This window comes from Blennius ocellaris (assembly GCF_963422515.1).
Source record: "Blennius ocellaris genome assembly, chromosome: 21".
Classification (NCBI taxonomy): domain Eukaryota; kingdom Metazoa; phylum Chordata; class Actinopteri; order Blenniiformes; family Blenniidae; genus Blennius; species Blennius ocellaris.
In genome coordinates, this window is record NC_137670.1 from 15120375 (window position 1) to 15136469 (window position 16095).

Consider the following 16095-nt stretch of genomic DNA (forward strand, 5'->3'; position numbering starts at 1 on the left):
ACCTGAGTCTTCTCCTGCGTCCCAGCAGCTCAGCTCACCCAGTGTTAGCATACAGCTAACACCAGAGGCCTGCAACCAGGGGCCTTCACTCTTCAACTCCTCTGCTCACCCGACCATAAATAAAATTACATTATCTGAAACTGTACAACTCTGTATAGGGATAAAACAATTATCATGATATCATGTATTGCCTTATTGAAGTTAAGTATGTCTTTTGTTAGTGGTTAACTTCTGTTCATGTCTATAAAACTTTGAAATCTTTGTTTTCAACAAGACTAATAGACGTGTCTTTTAACATTTTTTCACTGGTCACAAATTTGTACCCTAAAAGCCTCATAGTTGGCTCACAAATTTTCTGTATAACTTCAACTAATTTGAAGGGTAGCTGGGACCTCCATTTATCGATATGTTGGGTGGAGTTTTTCTGCAACCCGTAAACACCCCGAGTCTCCTTTGAGGTGTTATTCAGAATCCAGGATTTTATCTGTGGGGTGAAAGGGATTTCAGAAAATTGGTACATTTCTGCTGCCTTCTGAACTGGAAAGCGAGCGACGTCCTCAAATCGCACCAACATGTAGCGCCTGTGCAGCCACGGCGGCTGGCTGAGACCGAGCTCGGCTGAAAGCCTGATGGTGTCACATCTCGTTTTCAGCTCCTTCAAATCATTTTCTACGGAGGCATCATCCTCACCCTTGGCCGAGTTCTTCAAGTTCTTGTAACTGTGAAAGGCCACCATACGTGAAGCTACTATGGCCCGAGGATCCCGAACCAGCTGGATGAATTTGATATGAAGACTTGTGTCCTCAGCTAAAGGCTGGAGACTGTGAAAATGGTGTGCTCTTACAACCTTCATGACCCTGTGCTTCTTCTGCAGACAGGACTCAGAAGCTTTGGTCAAGTTTAGGGGTCCACAGCCTCCGCAGCCTCTTGCTTCTGAGGGTCTTTTGGTGGGCGGTCTGCAGACCGGCTCGTCACACAGAAAGCCGCTGGACTCTCGACGGAAGAGGCTTCTCGTAATGTGGTTAACGGGATGAGGCTCCATGAAGCTTTCGAGAAGGGAGAAGTTACACAGGAAGAGTTGCCTGAGCACATCAGGGTACGCCCTGTCTGTCGCTGTCACATTGATTTTTCCATGCAGAGTCAGTCTCCTTTCCACGTGCCAGAGTGGCTCATAGAGATAAGACATGTTGTCTCTCTGCTGGTTGAAAAGTTCACCCACAAACGAGGAGCCTGTCCTGGTGGTGGCTAATAGGAGAAGGTGTTTCTGGCCCCCGTGGTCCGGAAGGATCTGCTTGTCTGAGACCCTGGAAGGTAATGATAAGTTAGAGACTTCCTTGTAACATTTAGTTGAAAAGCTTTCAAGAGATGAAATAATTGGCAGAAATCAGTGCTTCACTAAAAAGACTTACTTTGATAAAACATTCAGTCCACAGTAGAATGACACAATGACACAAAGTATGACCGAGACGACAGCCACTCTTTTATACGTAATATTCATTTTGGGATGGAGCTTCAGCTCACTATGCTTCAGAAAAGGCTCTGCGTGACTTGCAGGCCACCTCCAGTTGTCTTCTTAAAGAGCTATCCAGCCAATTGGATTCCCTGTCAATAAAAAAAAGAAAAAAGCATCACCATGTCAGTTACATATTTTGCACTTCAGGACAGCAGTAAGCAAATTGATTGTTACTGTGGAGCATCTACTTTTAACTTGCCATTAAAGTGTCACTGTTGTTGGAGAATTAAAACTTTACCATGATAAAGTGGTTAAACAACCTTTCTTTGTTTTTTGAATTTCTTCAAACACCTGAAACGATAGCTTGGATTGATTACTCGGACTCATTTTCGAATTTTAGCAGAAAATCAAATGTTCATGCACTGCTGAGCTGGTTTAAGCCAACAACATGCAGCAGTTCTGGTGACATAAGTAGAGAGTACAATAGTAATAATTAAAACAATCATCATCATCATCATCATCATTATAATTCATTCCATTCCAGTAGGGACCTGCCCAGCTCTGCTCGGGCCCACATTAAAGACAAAACCAGCTACCATCTCAAAAATATTGAAATTGAGGATTTCTGAGTAGCTATTTAATTTACTCATATGGAAGTACAATTTACATAATCTCTTAACCAATTATTAATTTTTAAATCTCGACTGAGCATGCCCACAATTTGAATTCATATGAAATATTGTCATCTGCAAATTTGTGGCCAATAACTTCTGTTTAAATCGAGAAAATACATTCTGAAGTACATTCAAGCTTCATATTGTAATGTTATTTGCTTTGTTATTTCTCTGGAATGTCCTTTAAATGTAGGTCACTTGGACTGGATATCTGCTGTTGACAGTGCAAATAAATGTAATTAAGTATCGACTATACTTCTAATACTTTCTGAGTGAAGAACTTTTTCAATTCAATGGAGTGTCTTTTTTATCAAAAGGTGGTAGCTCTTGAGACTGAAAACATTTCAAGCATTATAACAAACATCTGATACCAAGATATTTCATTCTTAATGGTAAAGAACAATATATTCACTCACCATGTAGGACGAACTGCAGTGTCTGAACAAATTGGTTTTTAATCCAAGAAGTTGGTCGGCCTTGGATGAAAACGTGACTCCTTAGATGAAGAACTTAGCTCGTTATCCTTCAAGACTACTTCCTTCATACTATAGAGCAGGTGGACTAGTTTCTGTGACTGGAACTGGTTACCCACATGATTTTGTGCAAGGACACGCCCAATTAAGTGAATGACAGCGCCACTCAAAAAAGATATCAGCGTCAGAAAAGCATGGCTGAACAACGATCGAATAAGGAAATTGTTTTATCGTTTATAAACATGTTTAAAAATACCCTTTTGAACAAAGGTTCACAAAGCGTTGTTCAACAGACAGCACGGTTTCAGATCAAACAGCACAACATTAATTGGGATTAACAGAATCAATCGATCTAACGACAGCAAACAATATATAATTGGAATATTCATCAGCCTCAAAAAGGCTTTTGATACGATCAACCATCACATATTAACAGGGTTGGGAAGGTTACTTGAAAACTGTAATCCGTTACAATGACAAGATACTAAAAATGTAATCAGTAACTTACTCTAAGTACCAAAATTAAAAAGTAATGTACCAGAGTACTTTTAGTTACTTTTGGATTACTTCACCAGCAAAAAAAAATAAAGACAAGTAAGAATACTATGTATCATCTGTTCAGTGTATTGACACATCTTATACACAGCAGACACAAATTGCACTTAACAAGTTTTGAACTAAATCAAAACTCAGTAACCAATCAGGCGTCGAACACTGATTTTTTTAAAGAATCAAAGGTACAATGCAAATAAAGCTTTTATTTTCTATTCAAAAAAATGTGTGCCCATCTTTTCCAAAATACACTCTCTCTCTCTCTTCTCTCTCTCTTTCCCCCTCTCTCTCTTTCTTTATTTTTTATGTTTGCCAAAGTGCATTTGGTCCTCTACAAGTGTACTGACGTCTCCTCAGGCACCGTGCTCTTCTCAGTTCTACACCTTGTGGATCAACCAGTTTGATGTTGCATCTTATGGTGTCTTGTGAAACAACAAATCCTCGCTGAACTGCACGAAGATGTAACCAGCGATAACCATGCATTTGTCCATTGGTCGTGACTTCATGTTGGACAAAAGCAAACACTTCTTCCAAGTCAGACTGGTTCTTCCTCCTGAACAGACCAAGTCTTCTGCAAACTCTCTTTAAAGTGTTGATGCTTATCACTGTCTGGTTGTAATGTGCTAAAATTGCAAGTATTTCCTTGTTACTGAAAGAAAGCCGGAAGTGCAGTTTGCAGGCATTTTTGTGCAAAGCAAACATGAAGGGCTCTATCGTGCTCAGAGGAATCTTCTACAGAAATTGAAGACAGCAATTCGGTCTAACTTTTCCTTTCTTTTAGAAATCCTGTAAAAGTAAATATGTATTTGTCCTCTGGATGGCGCCATTACATTAAAATGCATTCTTACGTTTGGCTCGACTCACCAGTCCACAATGAGGGAAATATCAATAAGCTAGAAAGCCACACGAAGCTGTATTTAAACGTGGATTTTACAACTTTAACACTAAAATGAGAGTATTTTGTACATGCAGCTTTTCTGTACAGATTCTCACTTTTGAGATGATGCAGCCGGAGACATACATAAAGTTTTTTATAAGTCAAATGCATATAAGGGTGAACTGCTTTTGTCCACAGGTGATTCCCCACTTAAAAGCAAGACAGAACATAAACTCTTTTCACAATAAAAACACTCATCCTGTGTTCTTTTGTGTGAACATCCATGTTCAAAGCAGCTCAATGTGGCTTTCAGCGTCTTCACGTGGTTTCTAGTGCAGAAAGTTGAACGATGGAGAACATCAGCAATTATACCACAGACCATGCTGCAAGTTGAAACGAAAGGAACCTCAGAGAGGTTCAAGTATTAAATACAAAACATTGTAAATATTGAATTCGACAGCCTTTAACAAAAGAAAGCCCTGTAAAATTATGTCAAAGAGAAATTGACCTTTATTTATTAGTTCTGATTAAACACTTCAAAGTAAGGTAGCAGATTTCCATATATATATATACGCTCCCTCCACCTCTCTCTCGCTCTCTCTCTCTCTCTCTCTCTCCCCCCTCAGGCTCACACACACCTCCACACCGAGCTGGATATAGGTAATTCGAATCTGTTTTATTTGTTTTAATTGTAACTAAATATATTTGGAATCCTACTTGCTGTGTTATTGATGTGCACACAGGTGAATGGAATGTCGACCTGTTCTGTGTCAAGAACTCCAAAATCCTTCAAGCTTTACTGTAACTTTTGCTGATTTTAGTTATTTTAACTATTAATTCAAATTCCTAAATAATTGTTTTGTATATCTTATAAGTCGGATACAACTAAATTGGCTGTCGCTTCCTGAAATTGAAGACAGCAATTCGGTCACTATAGGAAGGGATGTAATTGGCCAGAATTGCATCATCCGCGAGTACGATGACATCTTGGCCGATCTGCACAGAGGAGGAAAAGAAATATGAGATAATGCATTTTTTTCCCCAATGTGATCATGCATACATGTGGAAGTGATTGCTTAGTTGTTCTTTTTTTAAGTGAGTTCGTCAGAATTATTTGCACATAACATGTAGTGGACAGCCGATCACAAATAGAGTTTGTGTGTACAACAACATGGTGTCCAGTATTTACACAATCTACTTTTATAAAACTTGCAGTGATATTAACACAGTTGTGTGAGACGGGATGCCGTAGACAGCATTGACCCAACGAAAAGAACCACTGCCTGGTGTAGACCAGTGTCACTAACTTTACTTGTCGCACTCCATTGCTGCTGCTGAGGTTGGGGGGAAAAGCCTCTATTCAAAGAAAAATAGAAAAACAGACAGCCCTCCTCCCCTTAAAAAAAACTAACTAAACACTATAAGTTGTAATATTATTGTGCTCCTAAATCAGGTGTAAAAATTGACGCTGTCATAACTTTTTACACTGATAATACACTGATACACTGATAATCTTGTGTGTCTCTTACTGCCCCACTGTTATTTAGAACTGTAATGCAACAAAGCAACCTGCCCCTACACTAGAGACAGGCAACACTGCCACAGGAGAAGACAGCCAGCAGCATATCAGTAAATTACTGTGACAAAATGACAAGCCGCAATAGACCATGGATATTGTCCAGTAGCCCAAGCATTTAATGCTTAAACGCTTATAGAATGAACATGCTATGAGCGAGCTCGCATCAGCATTTAACATATCTGCAGTCATTTCCTTATTTACAAACACCACGCACCATACCAACACTTGTCATTTTCACTCACCTTCTGCTCCTCTATCAATGAAATGGCTTCCTCTGGAACCCCTCTACCATGCAGAAACTCCACTAAACCTGACATCCTTGGTATCTGGCTCTTCTCCTGCATGTCTTAAAGCACTTGTGTCAAATTCGAGGCCCGCGGGCCAAATGTGGCCCTCCACATTATTTTATGTGGCCAGCGAGGGCTTAAAGGTGTGATTGTCTCAAAATAAATATCATATGGATCCCAATACACATGCAGTACAGGAGAGCAAGCCTTGGGGTGTGCATCTATTGGGAATATGTCATTGTTTCTGATTATTCATATATACATATATATATATATATATATATATATATATATATATATATATATATATATATATATATATATATATATATATATATATATATATACATATATATATACTACCTGTGAAGATTGCAGTGTCTAAACATCAATGCAATTTTCAACAAATAGAATTGAGAAATACAAATGATGACAAAATGTCCAGGAAGAGAAAAATGGATGCAGATGGAGGCTGTTTCATGAACGATGAAAAGGCAAATACATGTTTGTGCTTCAAGGACAAAAATCGGTTTGTCTTTTGTGTTCTGAGGCGTGTCGGTTGTCAAAGAGACAATATAAGTCCACATCTTGACACCAAGCATGGAGGTAAGTATGCCAAAGTTAGACTGAACAGAGCAACTAGCAAATATATTTTTGTATGTCTATGCAAATGCATATGGAATATTTGTAATATGAATTCGTAATATTTACCCAGCGGAGGCCACCTTCTCCCTCTGCCGTGTCCTGGGATGCTCGCCGTCCAACGGGCTGCAATATCGTCAGAAAACGCCCGCGGCGCTGGGAGTCGAGGTCATAGCCGAGGAGGACCAGCAGGTATTATGAACCACGTGGAGGCGCAAAGGTCACTGAGGAAACGTGCCCGTCCCTAAACACAGCCACCTGCACACTTGACAAGGACCGACTCGCAGGCACAAACTGCTCCGTGACCGACTCCTGTGATAAAACTTCTTTTATTCACAATTAGTGATCTGTCGCTGTCATATTTACAAATACATATTGCAAATAGTTACACTAAGAGAGCGGAAACACGGTTCAATTCTGGTCTGCGCGTCTTCAAAAAGAGAAGGAAAAAAAATAGAAGTCAGATAAAGCAAATGTAATTGGTGAAGCCAAGCTGGGTCCTGTAGCTGCTCAGCTGAACCGCTCTGTCTTTCAGAGAGTTTCCTTCCTTCCTTACTCTTCTCAGCTCCTCGGACAGCGACGGGCCCCAAGCGTAAAAGCGCACCGGAGCGTCCTGCGTGGTTCCGCGGAACATCTGGAGACGAGTTTGGGTTCATATACAGCGGCAAGCACGCGGCTCTGCTCATGTGGGGGATCTGAGCGGTGCGAGAAGCTCATGATTCACAATACTGTTACCAGGTACAACCGCCTCCTCCTTCCCATCACACTATCTCCCCTTCACGGCTTAAAGTTTCGATTTAAATGAGAAGCGCAGCTGTAAACTCCATTAAAAGTTCATTAATTCTTGTGCAAGTCAAACGTGACCCGAGGCTTTCCTTCAGTTTATCAACAATGAACTGACCTCAAATCTCCAATTGAGACCGACAAAGATTCAGACTCTAGGTCCTGCAAATTTAAAGATGGACAAAGTCTGTGTTTTTACCTTTTGGTTCGGACACAGTTGTCTAAAATGGGTCAGACCATACAGATGTGACAGAATCTTCTGAGTAGGAGGAAAACCTTTTTTTTTTTTTTTTTTTTTTTAATCTCTGGCGAACAACTATAGATTAGGAGGCTCAGATGGATCTCCAGAAGGAGCGCCGCTCCACCACGCAAAGGTGAGTTAAAAATCCAATGAGTTTCAATCTAAACGGCAAAGTGTTGAATGAGAATTTCTTCTCCCCACATGACTGGGACACATGTTGCACAGTGTGCAGCTCCTCACATTAAAGACGACAGAAGCAAAAGCAGTGCAGAAATCAGGGCGAGACCGACGGGGACACAAACTTGGTCTGCGTCCAGGGAGCCGCTGCTTTCAGCAGGAAAACTGCCACGCTGGTCCAGGTACTGTTGCAGTTTTCCATCCATGTACGTCTTTCCATTGCAAGTGCAGATATTTTTCACATCGGCTGTTTTTTTTTTTACAGAAAGTACTTAATCCATTTAACCGAGGGACGACTGTCTGCGTCAGACGTCCTGCAGCCTGCTGCTGGAGGCGCGTTTATATGATGGGAGGAGCAGAGGCGTCACACCGGGGAGGCAACAGGCCGCTGCCCAGGGCCCTGATTTCAATTTGTGTTTTTTTGTTTGTTTGATTATTTTCTTTTTGTGCTTGGTTGCAGTTTTATCATATTTAAAATTTTGCACGTTTAAATATTGGGTGTAAAGTTTGAAATATGCATCTTATATGTTAATTATTTGATAAAGTATTTCTTTACTGACCTGTCATCCTGGACTTCATTCATCATTCTTCTGGGGCCGGGAGAACCCATAGTCCTTCTTGCCTCGGGCCCCCAGGGGGTCTAGAAACGCCCCTGCTGGCAGGCCGCTGGATTCCACGCTGTGAATACAGAGCAGAGTCGAGTCTAATTACAAATATGGGACAAAAACATAATATTCAGTTGTGTGTACAGACATTTTTTACGGCAGGTGGTCAGTGTAAAATAAAGGCACCTTGTGCAGCGTGCGGATCCATAGGGTGCTTTATTGTAGTAGTGAGAGATTAAAAAAAGAAAGAAAAAAAACAAGTACATGTTGTAAGTAGAGAGAGAGAGAGAGAGAGAGGGAGAGAGAGAGAGAGAGAGAGAGAGAGAGAGAGAGAGAGAGAGAGAGAGAGCAGGCGGCAAAAGATAGAGCAGACAAAGCAAGGGAATCCGTTCAAAGGACGGAGAGAGAAAAATGAGCACGAACCAGAGCTATGATAGAAAGACTTGTGAGAGGAAGCAGAGAGAGAGAGAGAGAGAGGGGGGGGGGGGGGTTCAAGCTCTTCAAGACCACTTCAAAAATTGTGTTGGAAAGCTTAAATAAAGTTTTAATGTCTTAAAAATTCACGATTTCTTCTCTTGATCAGTGGGAATGTGGTTTAAAGCAGCATTTTGTGTTTGATAAAGTGAGCTGGTGTTTCTGATTAGGACCTTCTTGTCCAGCGTAAGGATCAGTTTTATTATCACCCCCCAGTGGCGCTGGTCAATAGAGGACGCTGAGTCTCTGGTTCTTAACTCTGTCACTTCATGTTGCACTTCTTGTTTTGAGGTTTCTATCAAGACATTCTAAAATGCTTTGAAAGATGTCTTGATGTGTTGTTTGAAAATAAACCCGATAGAACTTTTGTTTTCCCTAAAACGTTTGTGGTGAATCTTCCAAGGTTCATTGAATTAAATCATGGAGATTTGTTTTATTTTAAAGCAAATGCAGCTGGAAATGTAAAGGAAATACTACACTCAGGCCAAGTGGGAGCCCTAAGCAGGATTTTATTTTAGGGCCCCCCTTCCAATAACATAATAATAATAATAATAATAATAATAATAATAATAATAATAATAATAATAATAATAATAATAATAATAATAATAATAATAATAATAATAATAATAATAATAATAATAATAATAATAAAAAATTACAATGACTAACGAATCAAACGAACAGCCTCTATCAACAGTGGAACAAGAACTTTACGTCTGAAAAAAACAGTTTATGCCTCAAAGTTGTTGTTTTTTATTTCAACAACATCCCACCTTCAAGTGAAGCACGAGCCTCTTCTTGTTTGGACTTTTTCTTTCTTTTGCTAGCTCCCGGATCATATTGACGTTTGGAAGCCATCTCTCTCTCTCTCTCTCTCTCTCTCTCTCTCTCTCTCTCTCTCTCTCTCTCTCTCTCTCTCTCTCTCTCTCTCTCTCTCTCTCTCTCTCTCTCTCTCCTCTCTACCTGTAAACAACTGCCTGCCGGCCCATCTGACCGCTGATTGGTCAGATGGTGACGCTTCGCGCTGTCAATCATTGCGTCTCTTTCTCTCTCTCTCTCTCTCTCTCTCTCTCTCTCTCTCTCTCTCTCTCTCTCTCTCTCCCTCTCTCTCTCTCTCTCTCTCTCTCTACGGCCTCGGACTGACTTGGTGGCGGTGCTCTACGCGCCTCTCGGCAAAATGCACGCGCATCCTTTGCGCATTTGCAGAGAATGATGATACTTTATTGATCCCGAGGGAAATTCAAATTCACTTGCGCAAAATGGGGCCCCGAATGGATGGCGGGGCCCTCCGCACAGCGCGTGTTCTGCGTGTCGGGAGGAGCGGGCCTGACTGCACAGAATATACATTTTATAGTCCCTTTGCACACAATTACTTTGTTTCAGCACAAACACAACATTTGACAAAATTACTTATATGCAGTTTAAAAAGCTAAAATGTAATAACAGAATGTCAACGATGACATGATTGATATCTAACTAATTACATTGAAATTAATTAAAAGCAAATCTAATATATTGCACAATAGCCAGGAATACTGTAAAAATGTTTCATGTGTTTGGGAATGTGGTCAAATGAACCACAACCATCACTGCCTTGGTATTTATGAGATCCTCTTGAGAGAACAAGGTCCGTTTCCCAACCAAAAACAAAATTACCACGGAAAATATGGAAAAACAAGGACCACTTAGTTCTATAGGAATAAAATACTAAAGAAAGACTCCCAAAATTATTTAGTAAAAAAGTGTTGCACATATATTAAATAAGTACAGCTGCTCTTATCACAAACATTATTTCTTCAGTTTGGCAACCCAGGATACTATTTTCTAATAATCATTCCCAAAGTATTGGGGTGGATACTCAACCAAAATAACCCAGTACTCCTCCGCTACACAGCTACCTCCGAGGTTTACTTGACAATTTTCATTTTATATATATATATATATATATAGTTGCATATATATATATATATATATATATATATATATGTGTGTGTGTGTGTGTGTGTGTGTGTGTGTGTGTACTGTATATAAAATGTAAATTATATATTTTATATTTATATATATACAATATATATTATATTATATTATAATATATATATATATTTATATGTCACATTTGATTCCATTTGGAAAACGTATATTGTCTTAATCACAGTTCATACGGGAACAAATCAAGATTTTAATGGAATGTTTATTTACCTTGAATCATTGCAGAGATGCAGAAATCAAGCTCATTGTAGACGCACCAATATGAAGACATTTACTTATAAACAGTCCAGCTCAGTAGATGTTAACTGTATGAGGAAAAACTCAGTAATGAACATACAACACAACCGTATCACGACACATGTGACGCGGATTTTCACTGCAATAGGATTGTAGTTTTTAATCACAATGAATTTACCGCCCTGGAGACATCAGACGCTGCAAAACGTTCAGTTGAGGGAATGCATCAATCATCAACAAGGCAGATTATGTACTGCCGTAATAAAACAGCCGGTCCTTTCAGTATTTAAAGGATTTAGAAGACTTCATCTGCCGACGTCGTTACACTTACTCCTTTGGAATTATATGTCAACTTTAAAAGTTTCCCACTCAGGATAAAATGATCAGTAATGAACCTCATCAAGCATCAAGATGCTTCGTGATTCGCCCTACTTTCTCCTTCTTGTTTCTGTTGCCGTGTTTCTTCCAACGTTTCCCCGCCATCGTTTCTGATCCTGCTTTACCTGCGAGGACGGTCCGCGGCCTGGTTTGTAGCCCATGATGGACTGAACCCCTTTGGACAGCGCCCGGACATTTTCCTAAAAGAGCGAGGTCTATTAACACTAGAGCAGGACAAGTTGATTTCAACAGCACCATTAAGACACAAGGCGGTGCACAGTGCTTGACAAGGAAACACATTAAAACAAAGCAATGAAGAAAGGAGAATAAACTAAAAGCTGCATCAACAAGTTTATCTGAATCTCATTTGGTTGGAAATCCTTTAATTCTTGCAATAGATTTCAGATGGTAGTGAACTGATTTAGTTATTTTCTTAATGTTATTGTTGAATTCTAGGTCTGAGTCCATAATCACGTCCAGATTTCTGCCTTGATTTCATGTCCCAGGTGACATGGAGTCAAAATGAGAGTTGAACCTTTTTTCTTTGGGGCCAAAAACAATAACCTCCCATGTTTTCTGCGTTACATTAGAAAACATTCCGACACATCCACTCATTATATTAATTTATGCACCGACTCTAGTTCCTGTCCTGCAAGTAAGATCTAAACCAATTTAATGCAGTGCCAGAAATTCCCAACAAGTACTCAAGTCGTATGTTGTAGTCAAGTGTGTCAAAAGCAGCACTGAGCTCCAGGAATAATAAATCTGAAACTCTCCGTGTGTCATTGTTCACATGAACGTCCTTCAGAAGTTCAAATACAATTTAAATGGTGGAGTTTGATCAGAATCCATGTGACAAAATGCAGCAGGTATAGTTCACCTGGTGAAAAAAGCTCTTTATGCTCACTTGCAAGATTAACGTATCGCTGTTTGTTTTATCTGGTGTTGGTCACCAGTTAATCCGAAACACGGCCGCTGCGTCCTGAACTTGACAGTGCCATCCAACAAATATGACCGAATAATTTTAATATATATTTAATTAATATGTTACAATTACTAATTAATACAATTAAACATAAAAATCAATATATACATATATATCTACAAACTCTGGAACATTTTAGTTTTTTTTTGTTTAACGAACATTAAAATGGTAGAAATATCAAGAAATTCAATGTATATTTTTTCCTAAATTAGTTAGAAGTGGCAGTAACAGAGAACGGTGTTTTTGACAATCACTGTGGATACGTGCTAGCCAATCAGCGGTGGCTTAAGTTTCAGCCAATCAGGTGGCTGCAGAAGCAGCCAATAGGAAGCCTTTGCTACTTGACCAACGGCTAGACTAACCAACTCGGCTTCAGTCCTGTCAGCCTTCTCCTGAGCAGCCGCGAGAAACTAGCTGGACTAGCCACTCTAAAAATACAAGCCCAGGCATCAAAAATCCAAGTAAGTGTTCGTTGGAAGATATAAGAGGTTAATTTTTACTTGTATGATCAACTTCTGTCACTGAGTGCTAATTTTACTAATGTTGCTAATGTTGCTAATGTTGCTACATGTTCACTAGATTGTGTTGTTATTGAATTATACATAATATACATCATCTCTCTCTCTCTCTCAAACACACTCATACAAACATAATTCAATGCTTTTTCCATCTCCAGAATGAGAATGCTGAGGACTGAATGGGAGGCTCTTCGGAGGAAAAATACCCCACCAGACCCTGCTGAGCCTCCCCATGAGGACCTTGAGCCACAAACCGAGTAAGTTAAACATTCTGTTGTTTTTAGATCATGCTGGATTCTTTAAGTTGCTTCTTTAAGTTTATTCACTTCAGTCTATTTCGCTGAGAGGTTTTGATGGTTTAAACTCTGAAGACAAACTTTTTAGTTTAAAAATACTGAGGCCAAGTACATCCACGTTTTAACTAAGAGAGTAGGAAAAGTAACATTTCACACTGTAAAAATGCTGTAAGTTCAAAAATCCTTCAAATTGGTCACTTGGCTATCGAATAACAATCATTTGTTTGAGGACTACAAATCCATCAAGGCCTGACAGCTAGCTGCTAAAGCTAATGTGATGACCTGGAGGCCGTCTCCATGGCAACACAAATAAACACCTGCCATTTTGCTTTTACTCTCTCCATTACTGGTACTTTATTGATATTTTTTCACTAGTATTGTTGTTATTACACACATATATGTATCACCTCTCTGATATCCTTTGTTATCTGTGTTTAAATATGGTGGAAATATTTTTTGAATTTTTAGTGCTGCAGTCGAGCCGAGTGTGACCACTTTTAAAACAATTGAGATCAGAAGTGATCAGAGTGTTGATGTGTTTGTAGGCCTGTGAGCAGGTTGAACTATTATAAGGTGCTTGTAGTTTTCGTCTAAATACATGATTGTAAGTGTAAACAGAGAGCAGAGCCGTCACTCATCAGAAGAAGTTTATAAACAAGGAGCTTTGAGCAGGTTTTTTTAATTATCTGATCAACTCTTGTCAGTTTAGCTGAAATACAATACAATCTAGTTTTAACTAGCAGAGTGGGAAAAGTACCATTTCAAACTGTGTTTTCACTCAGAAGCTTTAGAAAGAGTTCAATTTGTTGCATTTCAGTTTATTTTAATCATTTATCTTACATTGAATTATCCTGAAGTATTCATTGTTGCTGTAGTTATTGAATTGCGGTAGATGTTCATTAAATAAATTCAGTCATTTCTGATGTGAAGAACTATTAGTGCCAGTGTTTATGTCATTATTCTTGTAACATGTTTGGCTTTAAAGTGACTGTGAACCTCATTCTAATATTCAACGCTTTTCCCATCTCTAGATTGGATTTCCAAGTCCTTGAAGAATTTATTCGGGACGATCTGTCACCAGACCCGGTCCCACCAGTGGAAGAACCTTCTGGTCGTCTGGCTGAGTATGTTTACACATTCTGTTGTTTTTAAATCATTCTGTATTCTTTAAGTTAGTGAAAATCTCCAAATACATTCAGGTTTTAACTAAGAGAGTGTGAAAAGTAACATTTCACACTGTGCATTTCCACTCAGCGTTTCTTGTTACAGTGATTTAGTTGTGATTTATGTTTATTAGAAGTGTTATCAGTTGTGTTAATATATATACTACTGTGAAAGAAATCATACATTCAGTCTTTTCTGATGTTAATAGCTGTTAGTTCCAGTGTTTGCATCATTATTCTTGTCACAGTTTTTTACTGTGAGCCTCATCCTAATGTTCAATGCTCTTTCTGTCTCTCGGATTGACTTTGATGACAACCTGAAAAGTTTTCTGGAGGAATGGCATCAGGGGGAGCTCCTCATAAACGAGCCAGATGCCCTCCGTCAGCTGGACGCCAGCCAAACTGGAGTGGGACAGGTGAGACGTTCAGTCGCTGGAACTTAGAGCTGTGATTTCACTTGTTAAGACGTTGAAGATGTAGAACAATGTGGGACTCTGATTGATAAATGATATCTCTTTTAATTACACAGCAAAATATGCTTTTGAAAAAAGACACATTTGATCCAAATGAGATAGAATTTAATACAAGGGATTATTTAACCTGTTAATCAGTCCACAAAACTAAACTTTCCTCCTGCAAGTAATTCCACCTCACTCTGTGTGTGTCGCCTCATGATTAATCAAAGTGATCTGGTGTCTCCTGGTGTTGATCTTGACAGTCTCAACTTGTGCAACTTGTGCTTTTAACACTTTTCTTTTGTCTCCAGTCTGTTGAAGGTCAGGCTGAAGATGGCCCGAGTCCCGCCCCCCCTGCTGCTCCTGCGACTCCCGTACCCTCCACCTCGAGGTGAGTCCCACTGTCCATTTCTGGCTCTAAATACACTTCTGGCTGTTTGTACCTACATGAACATCATTACATTCAGTTTATTTACCAGAGCTTTACTTCAAGCTCTGAGTCATTGCTCAGCGACAAAACCTCCGTTTATTAAGAGTCAGTGAGGCCTGATTGTGAATCACATGTTGGAGTGTAACACCAGACGTCCTATTACACGTCCATTTATGTTTGAAGTCTTCCTGAATGCTTGCTCTGAACATTTGTTTTTGGTTCCTGCAGGAAACGAAAGCGTCCTCGCCTATCCGATCACGAGCCACACATAAAAAAGCCCCCAAATGCCTTTATGTTATATCTTAAAGAGCAGAGAGCCATCGTCGCGGCAGCGATCGGCACCAAGGGGAGTGCGGCCGTGAACGGGGAGGTCGGAAAGAGGGTGAGTTGTCGGCTCCTACATGTTGGAGATACAAATTCATTACTCATGTTTAGAAGCTGGCTTGTCGTTGTGTGTGCTGACAACGTGTTGTCGTCTCTCCACAGTGGAAGGCCTTGTCACCACAGGAGCAGCAGCAATACTATGAACTTGCAGAGGTTGAGGCGGAGCTCCACGCCAACAGGCATCCTGGCTGGTCGACGGCCTCAAATTATGTAGGAACTCTCTCCTCACCTAAAACTCATAAATGTTCACAAGACGTCAATAAAACTGCTAAACAGTTTTAGTATTTTTAATCAACTTAGTGATTAAACATATTTTCAATTTTTAGGGCAAAAAACGACCACGGAGGAGGCGGCGATCCAACCAGCCTCTCAACCCTCCTCCGACGCCAGTGGTGCCTGTCGCCTGGTTTTGGGTGGCCAGCGATGGACAGGTCCATCAA

General features: G+C 39.9%; 1 protein-coding gene across 1 annotated transcript; it reads right to left on the minus strand.

Moving 5' to 3' along the window:
- Nucleotides 1-241: 241 nt before the first annotated feature.
- On the minus strand, nt 242-7944 carry LOC308145883 (carbohydrate sulfotransferase 3-like; the record flags this gene model as incomplete). The annotated part of the gene is made up of 4 exons (XM_080517474.1): nt 242-1304; nt 4017-4045; nt 7094-7171; nt 7864-7944. The coding sequence occupies 4 exons, from the start codon at nt 7942-7944 to the stop codon at nt 242-244; spliced, it is 1251 nt and encodes a 416-aa protein (XP_080373600.1).
- Nucleotides 7945-16095: the final 8151 nt, after the last annotated feature.